Source organism: Arvicanthis niloticus, chromosome 2 (genome assembly GCF_011762505.2).
Source record: "Arvicanthis niloticus isolate mArvNil1 chromosome 2, mArvNil1.pat.X, whole genome shotgun sequence".
Taxonomy (NCBI): domain Eukaryota; kingdom Metazoa; phylum Chordata; class Mammalia; order Rodentia; family Muridae; genus Arvicanthis; species Arvicanthis niloticus.
In genome coordinates, this window is record NC_047659.1 from 102,818,833 (window position 1) to 102,837,137 (window position 18,305).

General features: G+C 43.6%; 1 protein-coding gene across 1 annotated transcript in view; it reads right to left on the minus strand.

The window, feature by feature from the left end:
- The window catches only part of Slc23a2 (solute carrier family 23 member 2), a 91,151-nt gene that overhangs the window by 37,891 nt on the left and 34,955 nt on the right, over window positions 1–18,305 (minus strand). Inside the window, exons 2-3 of the mRNA XM_034494121.2 lie at window positions 7,429–7,683; window positions 1,734–1,832 (exon numbers count right to left, since the gene is read on the minus strand). Coding sequence (XP_034350012.1) covers window positions 1,734–1,832; window positions 7,429–7,536 — 207 coding nt within the window. The 5' untranslated portion in view covers window positions 7,537–7,683. The remainder of the gene's footprint in view (window positions 1–1,733; window positions 1,833–7,428; window positions 7,684–18,305) is intronic.

Consider the following 18,305-nt stretch of genomic DNA (forward strand, 5'->3'; position numbering starts at 1 on the left):
TTGAGTATTCAGCTGCCTGCCTGCTGCCATGCTCCCTGCAGTGATGGTCATAGAACCATAAGTTCCAAATAAACCTTTGTCACATATTTTACCACATTAATTAAAAAGTAACTAACACAGTATGTATTTTTAAAATATTTTCTAACCTAGCAAACAAAATAGTAGGAAACAAAATGAAAATGTTCCACAAAAAATGGCTAGAAATAATATCACCCTGCAGCCCATGTCTGATGGATCTAAGTCACAGAGAGCTGCTGCAGCCATGTCTGATGGATCTAACTCACAGAGAGCTGCTGCAGCTCATGTCTGATGGATCTAACTCGGAGAGCTGCTGCAGCCCATGTCTGATGGATCTAACTCGGAGAGCTGCTGCAGCCATGTCTGATGGATCTAACTCACAGAGAGCTGCTGCAGCCATGTCTGATGGATCTAACTCGGAGAGCTGCTGCAGCCCATGTCTGATGGATCTAACTCGGAGAGCTGCTGCAGCCATGTCTGATGGATCTAACTCACAGAGAGCTGCTGCAGCCCATGTCTGATGGATCTAACTCGGAGAGCTGCTGCAGCCCATGTCTGATGGATCTAGCCCACAGAGAGCTGCTGCAGCCATGTCGGATGGATCTAGCCCACAGAGAGCTGCTGCAGCCCATGTCTGATGGATCTAACTCAGAGAGCTGCTAGAGCCATGTCTAATGGATCTATCCCACAGAGAGCTGCTGACTCCATGCCCTGTTGCCTAGTATTCCTTGAAAGGGGGAAGCCATGGCTGCAGCAGCTCTCTGTGAACTAGTATATACTAGTTTGCCTAACAAATGCCCCCTGAAGGTCCATGTGAAGCCTTCATCAAAGGTGGCAACAGGCTAAGAAATCATGACGCCTTTAAAAGATAGATTTTAGATAACACTCTGGAAGCTAGGGTAGAGGACTGTAAACAAAGGCCAGTTTGGGTCGGGGTGGGGAGGAGGCGCAGACACAAAGATCTGAGCTCTTGAGATGCACTGTGGGACCCTGCCTTTCTCTGCTCCCTTTCTGCTTTCTGGGTAAGGATGTGAGCACTGGCTTTTATGTGCCATGAGACACTATGAGGTAATGTCCACTAGGGTTGCCTATCTTCTCTTTCCAGACCTTTTAAGCCAGAATAGAACTCTCTTTACTTCATTTCACTATAGTCATGCAAAACAGAAAAGTATACAAACATGGTCACTGAAATTGTATTTAAAAATCAATGAACAAGTATATACACACATATGTATGCATCATTACATGTGTGTATGTGTATATATGTAAATGCAAATATGCCTCTATAATCACACATTCATTTACACATACACACACACACACACACACACACACACACACACACACACTTTGGAATGCCAGTTTGGGATTTCAGATAGCCACCTTAGGTACACTTAGCTTATATTTTTATTCCAATTTAATAGGTGAAGCTGATACCCAGAGAGTCATGGTAATTTCCTTAGAGTCTGAGTCACCTCTTTAATTGGACTTGACTTTCAGTCCTCAAGCTCTTAACCACTGTTCTCAAACACTCTGGCCAAGGCTTTTACAAATACCTAGATAATGACTCTTAAGAGCTTTTAACCTTAATTGCTACTAAGACAATTAAAATCTAGTAATTATGACTCTTCCATTACAAAACAAACATACAGATACCCCAACTCCCCTGGGAAGGTATGATGTCCCAAACCAAGAGATACCCCTGGCACAGGTACCTTCTCTGCAATGCCGTTCTCTGTGGTGTAGATTGCCATGAGCTCAGTGTCCTCATTGTCCTGCTCCCCACTGGACGTGGCCCCACCATTGATCACCACCTGAAGAGAAAGGCTACAGTGAGTGGGTGTTTCAGCACGTGCCATTCTGCTGTAGGGAAATATGGCTTTTCTAAATGGCCTCCCATAATTCTTAAGAGAGCCCTAAACTGCACATTACATATCACAGTGGCAAAGGTTGTTTTCTTGAATGAAACTGATGTATATAGGCTATGTTAAATGGAGAAGTGTGGGGCTTCCCATAGGGTGGAGGAACTGGGTGAGCCAGAGTCCCCCAGTTAAGACAGAAATGGAACATTCCAAAGAAACCTCTAGCCATAGGATCCTCAACACCCTCCAGGGCAAGGGAAGTGACTGACAAGCCAGTGTTGTGCCGCAGGTGACTAGGCTGCTGCTGAGTGGTAGTGTCTAAACTGCTTTGGTTAAGATCACTTCCTCAGGAACCAAGGTAACTAACTGCCTGTCTGCTCTAGAAAGAGGAAACGTTGCAGTCAGAAGACTATATATAAGCAGCCTGCTGTGTGTAGCTGCTTAGGTAACTGGGAAGCAGAGGAACCAACTATTCAAAGGAGGTCTAGCCCTATGCTATGTATTCTTTGGTGAGGAGCAGCATGATTTGGTTAGAAACAAGAAACAAAGTATTTTCATTCCTTAATCAAATGGCTCCATTCCTAGGAATCTCTTCTAAAGAAGCAATTCTAAAACAAAAGAGGTTTTAACTTCAAGAAAGCAAGCACTTTTTAGGTGTAACAGTAACTAGCTGTAAACTAATTATACTCAGATACCATAAAAAAAATGGACATTTATGTATGTATAAGTTTGTGAGTGCCTGTGGAGACCAGAATAGGGCATCAGATCCTCTGAATCTCAAGTTGTAGGCAGTTATAAGCTGCTAACCCAGCTTGGGTACTACTAGGAACTGAACCCAAGCCTCTAAGAAACAACAGCTCTTAACTGCTAAGCCATCTTTCTAGTCCCAAGAGAATGATTCTTACTTGGAATATGTCAACATCAAGGAAAATCACCTATAACTTAGCTATAAGTGGTAACAGCACAATTACATTTTGTTTGTTTTTTGGGGGGATAAGGTCTTAAACTATAGCCCAGACTGTCCTGAAGCTCATGATACCCTTGCTTCAGCCTCCCAAATACTGGCACTATGGATGATGCCACTGTGTCTGGCTCCAAATAGTTTTTTAAAAACACAGATTAGAGACCAACCAGAGCTACATAGTGAGATCCTGTTTATGAAGTGTGTGTGTGTATGTGTGTGTGTGTGTATGTGTAGACTGTATGTCACTGTAATAAAAATTCCATTTATAGGAATTAGATAGCTCAGTGATTAAAAACAGTGGCTGCAGAGAACCAAGGTTCAATTCCCAGGATCCACATGGGAGCTCACAACCATATATAGATAACTCCAGTTCCAAGAGATTTACAGAATGAGACCCTATCTCAAACACCATAACCACCACAACAAAACATAGATTAGGAAAAGATAAAGATACAGTTTAAATTCCAGCACTGTGAAATAGAAACACAAAAAAAGAGAACACTGGTAATAGTCTAAGAGAAACTACATATGTGATAGAGAAAGGGGGACTCGAGCAACAACTTATAAAGAGCACCACATATCAACAGGGGAAAGGGAGAGACCTGCACAAGATCAAGCATGAATGGAACAGAACTTCAGAAGTCCTACTCAGTTAGGGCTGAGAAACATTGGCAGGCAGTTGATGGCTGCTGAGACAGGAAAGGTCAATTTTCTTTAGTGTTATGGCTGCTTGTAGGTTGCCTAGGCACCAGTGGATGGCTCTCCACCAATGGTTCTCACTCTGGGTGCTGAGACCTCTTTGTGAGTAGAATGATCCTTTCACAGGGACTGCATATCAGAAATCCTGCATATCAGATATTTACATTACAATTCATAACAACAGCAAAACTACAGTTATAAAGCAGCAGCAAAATAATGTTATGGTTGGGTCACCACACAGTGGGGAATCATGTTAAAGGGTCACAGTGTTAGGAAGGTTGAGAAGCACTGCTCTACTCCCACGCACATATTTACAGCAGCACTAACTGAACTCTGTCCAACGGGAAGAAGAGTATGGGATAAAATTGGGAGGAAGAACAGGAAGGTCTGGAAGAAGTAAGTCGTGGTCAGGATCGAAATACATTGTATGTTTGTATAAAGTTCTCATCAAAACTAAGCATACTGCTGAGTTCCAGACTAGTCTGGGCTGCATAGCAGGAGGCTGTCTAAAGAAAAAAAAGAATGAGGGACAGGGAGGAGAGAAAAGAAACTCTGAAGTTCACGTGTTGGCAAAGGAAAAAGTCCAAGCAATACTATGTAAAAAAAAAAAAAAAAATTATAATAATAGTACTAGCACACACGCCAAGAACCTCCCCAGCTATCCATATGCTTGGCAAAAGATCCAGAAACAATAAACTCTGGGTCAAGGACAGCAACAGCAGGACTTTTAATCCTAAATCCTCAGATGTGTTCAACTCAGCATGTGTCCGTGTACCGTCTTCACACTGCCTTTAAAGCAAAGGACAATGACATGCTCCCATATAGTAACAGTAGTTGTTAATCAAAGGTTATTTTCCCTTCCTTTTCCTTTTCCACATTTGGTAGTTTCCTATAGTGAACACAAGCTCTTTCTCCAAGAGGGAATCATTAAAAAGACTACAGAGCTAAGTAAGCAACATAGCGGGTATAAAGTTCCCTTAGACTGAGACATCCTAGAGAGATTTCCAATCCACTGACTTTTGTAGCTGATGAAATTGACCCAGCAAAAAATTAAATTTCTCATTTGAAAGCACACAGACCCAAGTCTAAGTTTCAAAGTATGCCAGAGATCTCAATGGGGCTCTAATTTAACACGCTCTAATGGGGTTGAACTTTCTTATATTACTTAAGCAAAGGTCTGCTCTTAAAACTATTTCTGTGCAAGTACAATGGTGCATACTTATAATCCTAGCTCTACAAAGGCTGAGGCAGGAGGATTGTGGGTCTGAGGACAACGTGGGCCAGAGAAAGACCATGTCCCCAAAACCAAAACAAACAGACAAACACACAAAATTCTAAATCACACCCCAGCTTCTTACATGGACACCTGGTGTGTGACATGGCTGCCTGCACTGGCTGAGCAAGAGCCATGTTCCCAGCCCAATTCCAGTGTGCGCCTGAAGCTGCAGCATTGCACACTGCACCACTGCAGCACTTGCGGCTGAGAAGCAGGGAGACATCTGGGCGGGACGAACTTCCCTAACATAACACAAAGCGACTGGAGTGGAGTAACTCATGAACTAAGGCTGCTGGGCTTTGTGGGAACAAGGGTGATTTGGAACTAGTTGGAGGTGGTAGTTACACAGCACAGTGATCATACCATGTCTCTGACAACTTTATGTTATACATACTGTACCTCAAAAAAATTTTCTTGAGATAGGTTCAAAGTGTAGCCCCGGCTAGCCTTACACTCCTGTGCCTCTCTAGCCTTGGTCTTCTGAGTGCTGGATTACAACAAAGTAGTACCACTGTAGCCAATCTCACTAAACTTTAAATTTTTACATGGTACCAAAAAACAGATTTTGGCAAGAGTTCACAATTCCAACTGCTCTTCTGACTTTCTATTCATACACACACCAGACACTCCCTGAGCTACACAAAAGCTCCGATGTGTATGCAAATGACCCTAGAGATGTCCCAGGCAAACAAGCCTCAGTCCTGATGCTCTACAGGATGCCCATCAGGGTGAGCGCTGGGGGTCAGGCTAGGAAGTTCTAGCTTGACTCAGGAGGCCCTGGGGAGCCAGGAGGAAAGGCCAACAGCCACTGAAATACTTCTGAAGCTTTATAAATTTGGTTCTGATCTGCACTAATAATGCGGCTTGTGGGGCGGTTGAGGAAGTGCTCTGAGCAGAGCTGATGTTAAGCTAAATGCAGGCAGTGAGGTGCCGCCGGATGAAGAAGGACTTGCAGGGCACCTATCTGGGCACACTGGTTCCACATCACAGAGATAAGAAACATAAAACATTTGAAGTCCGGTCCCCAGTACCCACACCCTAGTCTTGTACTAGGGGATCCAGGAACTGCCTGTGTGTGATTCACAGACATACATGCAGGCAAAGCATACATACATATAAAATACATGTTTAGAACAAAAAGAAGGAAAATGATTGTGTTCTGACCCAGTTTCAAGGGGTGTGTCTAGTGTTTGCCTGTAGAGTCTGGGAGCTATGGAGAGCACACATGATTAGAGACCTAGCTAAGCTGGCTTTCACAGCCAAGCCAATCTATTAATTACATACTATCTATTAATTGCATTCACAAACAGATTATCTATTCAAAAGGGCAGAGCTCTAGTGTTCTCTTAAAAGTCCTACCTGCTACCATCTCTTCTTATTTCCTAATGGGGATTAAATGTCAAGATGAGATTTAGAGGAAAGACCACACTGAGACCATAGCAGGAAGCCCTCAAGTTATTGTAAGCCTCACTTTGTAGAGAAGGTGTGAAACCTTGTGACTCAAAGGCTTGGTATGTGCCAGACCTATTAGCCATCCTTACTGCCATCCACCCCTCTCTATGTAAAGCTGGACACAGCCTACAGTTTCACTATGGGCCGGGGACAGCCATGTCACAAGTAGCATTAAAGAACCAGGTGAGATAAAGCCCATCAGGAGCACTCCAGGAGACCCAGATGAGAGGAGCAAGAGCCCATGCATGATTCCCGGAGCCTGTGGACTCTTGTTGCAGCATCTGCTGCCGCCGGCTTTGCTTGGATGTGGCCACTAGAGTGTCGCAGAGGGCTCTACAGGACTGTAAGAACAGAGGCTTTAAGACAAAAATCCCAACACAGAATGGGGAAAAAGAGCAAGAGATCCCAGGGCTGGCTAAGGAGCTGCTGCTGGCTTTTGATGGATGCAGGGAAAGGGAGAGTCAGTTTTCCTTATGACTTGAGTCCCAGGAGGTAAACCACACAGCAGCAGTCAACTCCCAAGGCAAGCTGGGCAACACAAACTGGATTTAGTGGGAAAAGAAAACAAAAAGGAAATCTCAGAGTTGAGTAGGAAGGGATAAGACGACTTGTGGGGAAGAGGGCTGTTCAAATTACATTTGTATGAAATTCTCAAAGTACCAGAAAGAGAGAGAGAGAGAGAGAGAGAGAGAGAGACAGGGGACGGGGGGGGGGGGGGGGGGCTTGCTGTATCAGCCAGATTTAGGTAGCTAAAGTATGTTAGGTCTGACCCATATCTCTTTTTTTTTTTTTTTTTTTTTTTTTTTTGGTTTTTCGAGACAGGGTTTCTCTGTGTAGCTCTGGCTGTCCTGGACCTCACTCTGTAGACCAGGCTAGCCTCGAACTCTGACCCATATCTCTTAACAGTACAGTTCTGGGGAGAAAATGGAGACTCTCTCCAGAATACACTGGAATGGTTTTTAAACATTAACAGCAGTGTGTACTTCCTTCTTGGGTTAACTCAAGCAGGTCCCCTGAGGCTGGCTAAGAGTATAGCCAATATAACATCATGAGAGACAGTTGATTTTCAATGCCACCATGTTCACTGAAAATACAAGTGTTAAAGTATGTCCTACCTATACTCCAGAGAGGAACTGGAAGTCAGGAAATACTCTTACCGGGAGAGTAAAGAAATTGGAGTGCTTTGCTTCCTCTTCATATTTGCCTTCTGTGGAGCCCCCAGCCTCCACTGATTTAGATGCCGTGTTCTTGCCGATACCCATCATCAAGGAAGATTAAGCAATCTACACCACTGTTGGCCTAGAGTGGTTACAGGGAAAGCTGACTGAAGCCAGGAGGTTAAGACCAGAGGGAGCTCTTCAGCACCTGGAACACTGGATTCTCAGACAGAGGTTACTGTCATCTCTTATCACCTGTAAAAGACAGTGCAGGAGAGTCAGAAAGACAACCAGAGACTTAGAGTCATTAGGCAAGTACAAGTGTACCCAAACAGCTGACAAGACAACAATGCTTTTCAAGAACCCACCCTCTTTACTACAGCCAGCTACCATCCCCCTGGAGAAAGAAAGAAAATGGTATGTCAAAATATTAGAATATTAGGAAGAAAAAACCAGCTAAGTTATTCCTATGATATGCATTAACCCTGAGCTTCCAGACAGAATGTTTTCCAGTGATGAAAGCATTCTCAACCTACCCGTCCAGCTGATGTCACTAGGCACCTGGCACTTAAAAAGTGGCTGTGCCAATGCAGAAGTGAATTTTAATTAACATTCAAGGCAATACAGATATAGCCAATTTGTCTCAAATAAAAGGTGACTTAAATAATTCTAAATTCCCTAACTATGCTATGGAAGGCAGAAGGCATTCAACATCTAATAAAAGACAAAAATAACCTACAATTACATGGCTATGCAGAATTCAAGCAAGGCAACAACAGCATGCATTCTCAATTGGTTAGAATGCCACAAAATGGGAGTCAAAGGATGCAATGCTCATCTAGGTAACATAAGTAAGCTTCAAAAGAAAACCCAGGTCCTTCCTCTACCTTCCTAAAGTGAAGGTACATAAGGCGTGGAAAGAGAGAGAGAGAGATCACCACTACTAAATCTGAGAGGGATATGACAAGGCTGAAGAATCTAAGAGATGGAATTATTCAACAAAAAATACCCAACATCCCAAACTTAAAAAAGAGAAAGAGGGAGAAAGAGAGAGAGGGAGAGAGAGAGAGAAAGAGAGAGAGAGAGAGAGAGAGAGAGAGAGAGAGAGAGAGAGAGAAAGACAAAGAAAGAAATTTAAAAGCACAAAGATCTTGCAGAATTAGGCAGACAAACTTCAAAAGAGAAAAAAAAAATTAAAACAATTTCAAACCACGAAACATAACCTGGACAATACAGCTAATCCACCCTGGATTAACAAACATGCGAAAAACTAGTCTTCAAAGATGAGAAAGCACAAAGCATACAAGGGCTGGCACTCGAACAACAGGACATGCCCAGATGTGCCTGACTTTGTATGAAGCAAGGGTAACAGGAGCGGGCGGGGGCAGGGGCAGAGCACACACAGGGTGCTGACTATTAGAGCAAGCAATGTGAGATCTTCCCTCCAAGAAGGAAAAATCTAACCAAACTAAAGGGTGTGCAAAAAGCAAGTAGGAAACTTTCTTTTCAAAGACTTCTCCACTTGGGATGTGTAACAAAAGGCTCAAACAGCTGAGCACTGGGCAGTCACGAGAGCAGAAAGGAAAACAAAGCACACAGCAGCCGGCACACCACACTACTTTAAAAAAAAAAATTCACTAACTTTTAAATTTTATGCGTCTAGGTGTTCTACCTTCCTGTATGTCTGTGCTGTTTGCATGCCTGCTCTCTGAAGGCATCAGATCCCCTGATGATTGTTAGCTTCCATGTAGGTGCTGGGAGAGAAGGTAGTATTGTTAACCACTGAGACATCTCCCGGACCCCAAACTGCATTCTAGAACATAGGGAATCCAAGACACCCATCAAACCTTCCTGAAGTGAAAAATACTCATTTACATTCTTATTTTATCCACATCTACTTAAAATAGTAGTCCTCAACAAGGCCGATTTTGCACTTCAATGGCAATATTTGTATTTGGCTTCATGTGGAAGAGAGCTGGTTATTGAGGAGGAGGAAGCAGTGCTGACAGGCACCCTCCAATTCACAGACCACACTCTGAGGAAGGCTTTGGGGAACAGGCACAACAAATGAATGTGGTATGCATGGCTCTCAGAGACAGCCACAAGGTCAGAAACTGTGTTCCAACACAAGATCAATGACTTCACCCACACATGAAGTTGTTTTGCATGGGAAATGTCAAGGTCTGGGGGAAATGCAAAAGGTAAAAGGGAAGGGACAAGGGCAGAGAGAAGTTTAGGGACTTGTTCAAATTTCTGATATCACATGACCATAGAGTCAAGTAGCTAGGTTAAGAGTACATACTATTCTTGGAGATACAAGTTTTATTCCCAGCTCCCAATTACCTGTGACTTTAGTTAGAGACTCCAGTGCCATCTCTGACTTCTGTAGGCATTGCATTCAAGGTTACAAGCCCACACTCAGGCACACGTGTACATAATTTTAAAAATAAGTAACTAAATAAAAGAATAAATAGATAGATGAAAGAAAGAAAGGAAGGGAGGGAGGGAGGGAGGGAGGGAGGGAGGGAGGGAGGGAGGGAGGAGGGACGGAGGGACGGAGGGAGGGTGCGGCAGTGTATACCTTTAATCCCAGCATGAGGGAGACAGAGGCGTGTAGATCTCTGTGAGTTAGAGACCAGTCTAGTCTACATAGTTAGTCCTGAAACAGCCAGAGCTATGTAGACAGACTATATCTCAAAAAAGCAAATAATGATATATTATTATCATTAGAAAACTGTATTTTAAAAATTGTGGGTACTAGAGAGGTGTCTTGGAAGAGTACTTGCTGCTCTTGCCAAGAACCTGGGTTCAGTTCCAAACACTCACATGTTGGCTCAGAACTGTCTGCAGTAACTCCAATTCTAGGAAACCCAACACCTCTTCTACCCTGAGGGCTTTTGCACACAAGTAGTACATATACACTTTCACAGGCTCACATGTATACACAAAAGTAATAAGTCTTAAATTTTGTGTGTGTGTGTGTTGTGTTGTGTTGTGTTGTGTTGTAATATAAAAAAGAAAATCTTCCAGGACCTCCAACACTTGGGGAAGTTTCCTACTGCATGGTGGCAAGGCTTCTCTTCCTACTCCTTGCAAAAGGACAAAGAATTCACAGGCTACTTGCTGTCTGGCCCCTGACCACTTGATAGAGGGAAGGGTAGTTGAGGAATAATGATAACATTGACAGTAATAATAGCCACTTTCTATTTGTTAAGTGGCCTTTATGCCAGGCACACCATGTAGCTCTTATTACATAAGTAACAATTATTTCTGGTCTGTGATCATAATCTTATTTGATGTGAGTGACTGCTGAAACAGAGACCAACTGGAGCTACTGCAAGGAGATTCATTTTTCAATAAGCAAAACTGATAAAAATGTAATCTCAATACCCCCCCAAAAAATCTTGAAAGAATGAGCAAGAATGGCTATAAACAGCACTGGCCATGGTGGCACAAGCCTCTAATCCTAGCATAACATAAGAGGCAGGGGGATCTTCTGGTTTTGTGTATTATAAGAGTTATGACCATTCATGCTCATCCTGGAGTCCTGGGACTGAATTTAGGGCCTTGCACAACATGCTATTTGTCTTGAGAGTACACTACTTCCAGTAGTATATTTATTCTAAGGTAATGACTAAGACAAAAACTTAGAGTTATGATAAAATTGTGATCCACTCATAAAAACAATGCCATGACACTATTTTAAAGACTGCACAGAGGCTAGAAAGATGTCTCAGGGTTAAGAGCACTTGCAGCTCTTTACAGAGTAACTCGTTTGTTTCATTCCTAGTAGCCATATGGCAGCTTCACAACCTGTCTTATCTTAATTCCAGTTACAAGGGATCCAGCTCTGTCTTCTGAAGGCACCAGCGATGCACAAGGTGCACAAATTCAGGCAAAAAGACATATATATATATATATATATATATATATATATATATATATATGATAAATGAAAAAATTTAAACTGCACAGAAACCTTTATTCATGTAGAAAACTGTTCACACAAAAAATAAAATAATAATAAAAACCCAGTAATCTCCTTAACTTAGACTAAGTGAGAAAAGCCCACCACACAAGGGCAACTCTCCTGTTTCTCCTGTTGTCTAGGGCAAGCACATTCAGAAATAAATAGGTTGATGGCTACCAGCAATTTGCCAGAAGAGAAAGAATTGTTATTCTACAGGTAAGGTTTCAGTCTAGGCCTTTAAAGCCAGGGGTGGAGTTAAAGGCCAGTCTGGACTACATAGAAAGTTCCAGACTAGCCAGGGCTACAAAAGCAGACACAGCAGCAATTTTCTGAGCACATCTCACAAGGTAAGGACAACTTAGTGCAGTGCTTATATGTTCTGACTGTGTTGAGGACTTGATCCTCAGTGTGGTGATGTCATAGGAGCCAATCGGAAGACACTAAGGACTCTGGCAGCTCTGGAAACCCAGTTAAGAGAGATGCTATAAACGATGCAATCAAATCCTGCAGAATACTCTTGGCTTCCAGTCTTACCGTGTGATCTCTCCTCTGAGCCTGGACATGACGTCACCCAGCATGAGGTGACTACAGTCAGGCAAGCCCCTGGCCTTGCTGGAGCCCTGGATCCAGCCTCCACACATTAGCAGCATTCTGTTTAGACTCCTGGTCTCTAAAATTATGAGATAAACACCCTTTCTTTTTAAATTACTCGGCTTTAAATATCTTAGCAAGCTTCGAGGTAAAATGCTTTCTTTGCACTGTGGGTCAATTAAATCAAGCAAGTCTGAAAACTACTGATTTAAAAGCTCTATAGTGACATAAAGCAGGAGTCCCGTGCCTGGATTGACTGTGATTTACACACTCAGGAAAACCATGTGACAAAGTTGAATGTACATAGCAAGATGACAACACTAGTTACAGGAGGCATGGGAAGTGCCCACTAAGAGCAGGGCAGTCTGTCTTTCCCACAAATCTACATCTGCTTGGATCCTATACATACTGCTCACTCTATGCTTCGAAAAAGCATTGCCTTCACACACCAAAGGCTGGTAAGCCCTTTGTCACTGTCTTAGCTTACAGATTTGTTCTCTTTAGAAAAGGATCAGTTTACTTTTTTAGTTATTGTGTCTGGATATATGTCCGTACATCACATGTGTGTCTGGTACCCGTGGAGGCAGGAAGAGGACATTGGAACCTCTGGAACTGCAGTTACCACTGGGTGTAACAAATTCAACCCAGGTCCTCTGAAGAGCAGCCAGCACACTTAACTGCTAAGCTATCTCTCCAATCCCAAAAATTTTAAGAAAAAGAAAAAAGCATTTTAAGAGAATTAGATGAAGCCTGGTTTCTGATAGGGGATCCAGGTTTCATGGCAAGTTACACTTCTGAAACTAGGTTCTGTCTGCAGAGCCCTGGCAGAAACAATTGCTCAAGAAGCCATCCCCCAGTGCCCAGAGATGCCAGGATAGGTGATGGTCACCCTACAGGAGATCAAGACATTCACTATGCTCATCTGGGGGGAGAGGTAGAACCATCGAAATGTCAGCATGGTTTGCTTGTACATACAAAGTCTACCACCAATCTCCTCTCCGGCTCCGGCTCCCTCCCCCTCTTTCTCTCTCTCTCTCTCTCTCTCTCTCTCTCTCTCTCTCTCTCTCTCTCTCTCTCTCTCTCTCTCTCTCTGTATGTGTGCATACACATGTATATGAACATGGATTACAAGTCAGAGGTTGACACTGAGTGACTTCCTCAATTACAATCCACCCGAGTTTTTGAGACAGACAGTCTCTCACTCAGCCTGGAACTTGTCAATTCAAGCTACACTGACTTCCCCCTGAGCCCTGGGGATCCTGGGGTCACAAATGTGACTACTGTACACAGCTCTTTCCCTGGCTGAGTTCTAGGAGATCAGACTTAGATCTCCACACTTGCAAAGCCAGCACCCTATGAACTGACACACACCAGAGGCTTTATGCTAAGTCCACCTGGACTCTTCCAGCAGAAACTGGTTCCCCAAACACTATTTAAATAAAACTGATAAACCACCTTTGGCCTCCTCCTCTTGGATATTCCTCCTCAGCTCCAGCTGCCATCTACACTGATCATGCTATGTCTAATTTCCATGTTATCTCTAGTTTCCAGATTTGAACTTAAGAGGCCGCCTCCTCGGAAGCGTTCCTGAATTGCCTCTTCCTTTTCTACATTTCCATAGCACTTGGCATCAGTCCAGCTTCCCCAGCAGGCAGACTAGGGACACAGTGACAAGGATATAAAAGGCATTCACAGTTTTTAGGGAAACAACTTTTTTTAAAGGGCATTCTAGTCGCAGAGAAAAACAACACTTAGCTGTTGTTCTCCCGGTTTATTCCGGGGAATCTTGTGGCTGGAAGCAGGAGAGGCAGAGCTAGAATTCAAACCTAAATGTAGGGCTCAGAGCACCTCAGGCAAAGGAGCAGGGTCTCTGCATGGACAAGCTCCGAGCTTCCTCTCAAGCACCAAAACAAATAACAATATGACCCATTATCATAGAAGCCCATGGAAAGCTAATTGTGCACAGGTATACATGGAATGTGTTCATGGGGGATGTGTGCACACACACAGGTTATGTGGAGGCTCAAGGACCATCTTAGTGTTGTTTCTCAGGAAATGCCCTCTGTGTTTTTCCAAACAAGGTCTCTCATGGGCCTGGAGCACCTGAGTAGACTAGTGAGGCCCCAGGACCCACCTGTCTCCACCTTACCAGCAGTGGTGTCATAAAAAATACAGTCAGCTTTTCACATGGGTATCAGACTCAGGTCCTCATGCTTGTGTAGCAAGCACTTTACAGACTGAGCCATCTCCCAATCCTTCTGAAAAGCAGGTTTTATATAAAAATTTATCAATAAGTGTCATAGTTTAAATATGCATGGCCCAGGGAGTGGCACTATTTGAAGGTGTGGCCTTGTTGGAATAGGTGTTGCTATGGGTGTAGGCTTTAAGACCCTTATTCTAGCTGCCTGGAAGTCAGTCTTCTCCTAGCAGCCTTCAGATGAAGATGTAGAACTCTCAGCTCCTCCTGCACCGTGCCTGTCTGGACTTAACTCTATTGACTTAACCTCTGAACCTGTAAGCCGGCCCCAATTAAATGTTGTCCTTGTAAGAGTTGCCTTGGTCATGGTGTCTGTTCACAGCAGTAAAAAAATGAATGTACATTTCAGATGCAAATATGATTTTCTTTAACTCTTTTAAAAACACTGGTAGGGGTTGTTGTCTATATTCCAAAGTAGAGCAACTGAGGCAAAGAGGGTGGTATGTTTGTGCCAAAGAGCAAAAGTGGGCTAAGCAAGGATTCTGAGAATCCAGCAGGCATTGTGCTCCCATAAGGCTTCCTGCAGAACAAGCCTCTGCACTTTCTTCTCCTCTAGAGGACCTGTCCTAGTTAGGGTTCTTATTGCTGTGATGAGACACCATGATCAAAAGCAGGAAAGGGCTTATGCTTCCATATCACTGTTCATCATTGAAGCAAGTCAGGACAGGAATTCAAACAGCAAAAACCTACAGGCAGGAGCTGACAGAGGCCATGGAGTGATGCTGCTTACTGGCTTGCTCCCCTTGACTTGCTCAGCCTGTTTTTTTTATAGAAGCCAGGTCCACCTACCTGTTCAAGGGTGGCCCCAGCCACAATGGGTCAAACCCTCCCCCTATCAATCAGTAATTTAACAAATGCCCTAGAAGCTTGCCTGCAGTCCAGTCATATGGAGGCATTTTCTCAGTTGAGACTTCTTTCTGGTGACTCTAGCATGCATCAAATTGACATAAAATTAGCAAGCAGAGGACCTAAGATGAATTCCCAGCACCTGTGTGGGGTAACTCCAGCTCCAGGATGCCCCTCTTCTGGTTGCCACAGGCATTACTTTCATATACAGACAATTTTAAAATAAAAATAAAATCATTTTAAAAAATTAAAATGAAAAAGGACAAAACTCTGAAGACTGGTAGCCATTTTGGAACAAGGCAAGGAAAGCTCCAAGTTCCTGATTTAGTGTCAAGAACTACAAACAGCTTTCTCTTTTCCCAGGTCTCTAATACTCTTTGTTGCATGCTGCCTCCCCTCTGTCTAATGTGAAAGTAGCCTGCCTGCCATACTGTGCTTGTCCCCTTATAGGCCTCTCTTTGCAGCACCATTAACCCTCTAAGGAGGAGAACACCAGTGAACTCTGGGGAGCCATGCCTGTTGGAGAAGCATTTAGATACTGCCCACCTCTTTCCTCGAGTTCTCTCTGAGCTCCTCTTTGGACCACACCAATCCTCACTGGGGTGTTCCCATCTTTTCCTTGTGTCACATGTCAAAGTCAAATCTCCTCATAATCCCAGAGAGCCCCTCTCTACTTACTTACACCCTAGTTATTCATGTGTCTGCCCACTTTTGCTAGATTTTTGCCTGCTTAGTTCTCTTGATCAACTGGTTCCCCTCCATCTGTAAACCTTTGTCTCATATCCTTTTCCTGCCCACCCATGGGACTGCATTTCACCATTTTCCCTAGATAAGGTAAAGTATTTACCTAAGGGATTGAGGTTATAGGTTTGCCTAAACTGCACTGCAATTACTTTGGTGGGGACTGCAATCCTTCTCCAGGTTAAAGCCAACTATAAAGTGAGAGACAGGGCAAGGCTTTCTCAGTCTTCTATAAATGAGAGCCATGACCATGTTGCCCTTCCCCACCACCACCCACTACAAGGGATAATGTTCCTAAAAAATCCTTTTCAAAATGTTTTTCCAATGGCACACAATTCTAGGCCCAAGCAAGCTTTCAAGACTGAACTCAAGGCCAGCCATGGTAACATTACAAAATCCTATGTTACTACTAATAATAATAATAATATCCATCTAACACAGGAACTGGAATCGCTTAGAGTCAGATACCACAGTAATCATAATTTTCTCTAAACTCTCAAACCAAATCTTCTTAAAATCTAAAAATCTATAATTATAAGGATTTTAAAAAATTAATGTACTCTATTATAAAGAGGCCCCAGCTCTTCATGAAATTTGCTATTTACATTTCTTTTTATTTATATACTTGTTTTTCTCCAAAGTTCTAAAAGGTTGTGAAAGTGAAAACAGACAGGAACACACAGAGCCCCGTTAGTCCCAACAGGACTTAAGACTAGGAAGGAAACAAACGTTTCTGGAAGTCAGCTGATGCTTCATTGCTACAGACAGCCTGTCACATTCTGCACTCGTTCTCACATATATGACTAGGGGCATTGCCTTCTGACAGTTGCAAAAATGCTAGTGTTTAGTCCAATTTTTAAATAATCCCTGACAGCACTGAGAAAGTCTGGACATTTTCTAGTAACACATCTGGATGAACCTGAACTATAAACTATTCACCCACCTACAGTCTGTCTCTCATAGAAACACTTGTATATGTATGTCTCTCTTCCTCTCTCTCTTCCTCTCTCTCTCACTCAGAGAGAGATAAAGGGAGAAAAAGAGAGAAAGACAGAGACAGAGAGGGGGAGAGGGAGAGGGAAAGAGAGAGAGAAAGAGAGAGAGAGAGAGAGAGAGAGAGAGAGAGAGAGAGACAGGCATATGCCCACAGACATTCATATATAGGTACACACATGGTCACAAATGCACATAAGAAACAGACATAGACATATTCAGACACACAATCCAGTAAGCCCCAGAACTCATCCCCCAAAACAGAGCTCTTATACCAGGCAATAGTCATACCTTCCAATGGAATCTCAGTCTATCCACAAAATCGTCCTGGAATCAGTGTGCAACCCACCACGCTGTGCAGTTCTGTGACTGTCCTGAGGTGCAGCAGGAGCTGCTTTCAGGTGCTGAAGTAATTTCAGTTCTTATATCCCACACGAGCTGGCCAAAATTGTATAACTAGCCGCACCTCATCAAATGCTATTTGTATTACACAACAGCCACCGCCTGGTTACAAGCAGTTACTGCAGGCCTCTATTATGGTCTTGAAATCAGTCTTGCAGCAAGCTTCTTCAGAGCAATCTGGGTATTCTATTATAGAATCCCAGCAGCTGCTGTGATTGTATTTCTCAAACCCAAACAAAGAGGAGAAATTAAAACCTGTCTTTTCAAACAGTTCAAGTCTGCCCTTGTTGCTGCCAGCTCAGTGAAAAGGGAGATTACTTTTTCTCCACCTCCCCTCTGCCCCCCATCAGAAGCTCAAAGACATCAGATTGCAAAACTCAAAGAAGTGCAGTGATGTCAAGGCAGGACCCCATCATTAAAAAGTAAGCAAAGTCAACAAAATGACCTCTCACAACAAACCACACAACCCAAGTCCCTGGGGTCCGGCAGACAGGACCTAACTGCAGTCCCAGAGGAAAGGGCTACACAGGCAGCCAGACTGCCCCCTCCTAGTCTTGATTCCAACACAGGGCCAGCCGGCACTGAGGTGGGCAGGGAACACCTCTGCTTCTGGGAAGTTCAAGCATATGTCCCATCTCTCTTACAGTAGATTCCCCAGACCAGAGGGAACACAAGGCTCAGGTGGGAGGCAGGAGAGGCTATGCCAGCAGAGCTGCACACCTAAGAAGTGGGAGCCTAGGTTAAAGAGAGGAGAATCAGGAGAACAGCAGCACACAGTGCCACTATTCACACAACCAAGAGGAAATCGGTGGTGGGAGGAAGAAAAAGAGGCCATGGGGCCAGAGGAGAAGATACCTGGAAACAGATGAAAACTAGAAAAGGCTCAGGATAGAAGAACAGGACCCCAAAGAGACAGAACACAGATCCTCACATGCTACGCACCCAAGGGTCAGTGTACCTAGGGAGCTAGGCATTAGTCAGAATGCTCTGAGGATTCCAGAGAAGAGGCGCTGCAGAGACGTACAGAAACTTTTAAAAGCAGAAATGAGAAAGGGCTGTGGAGATGACTCCATGATT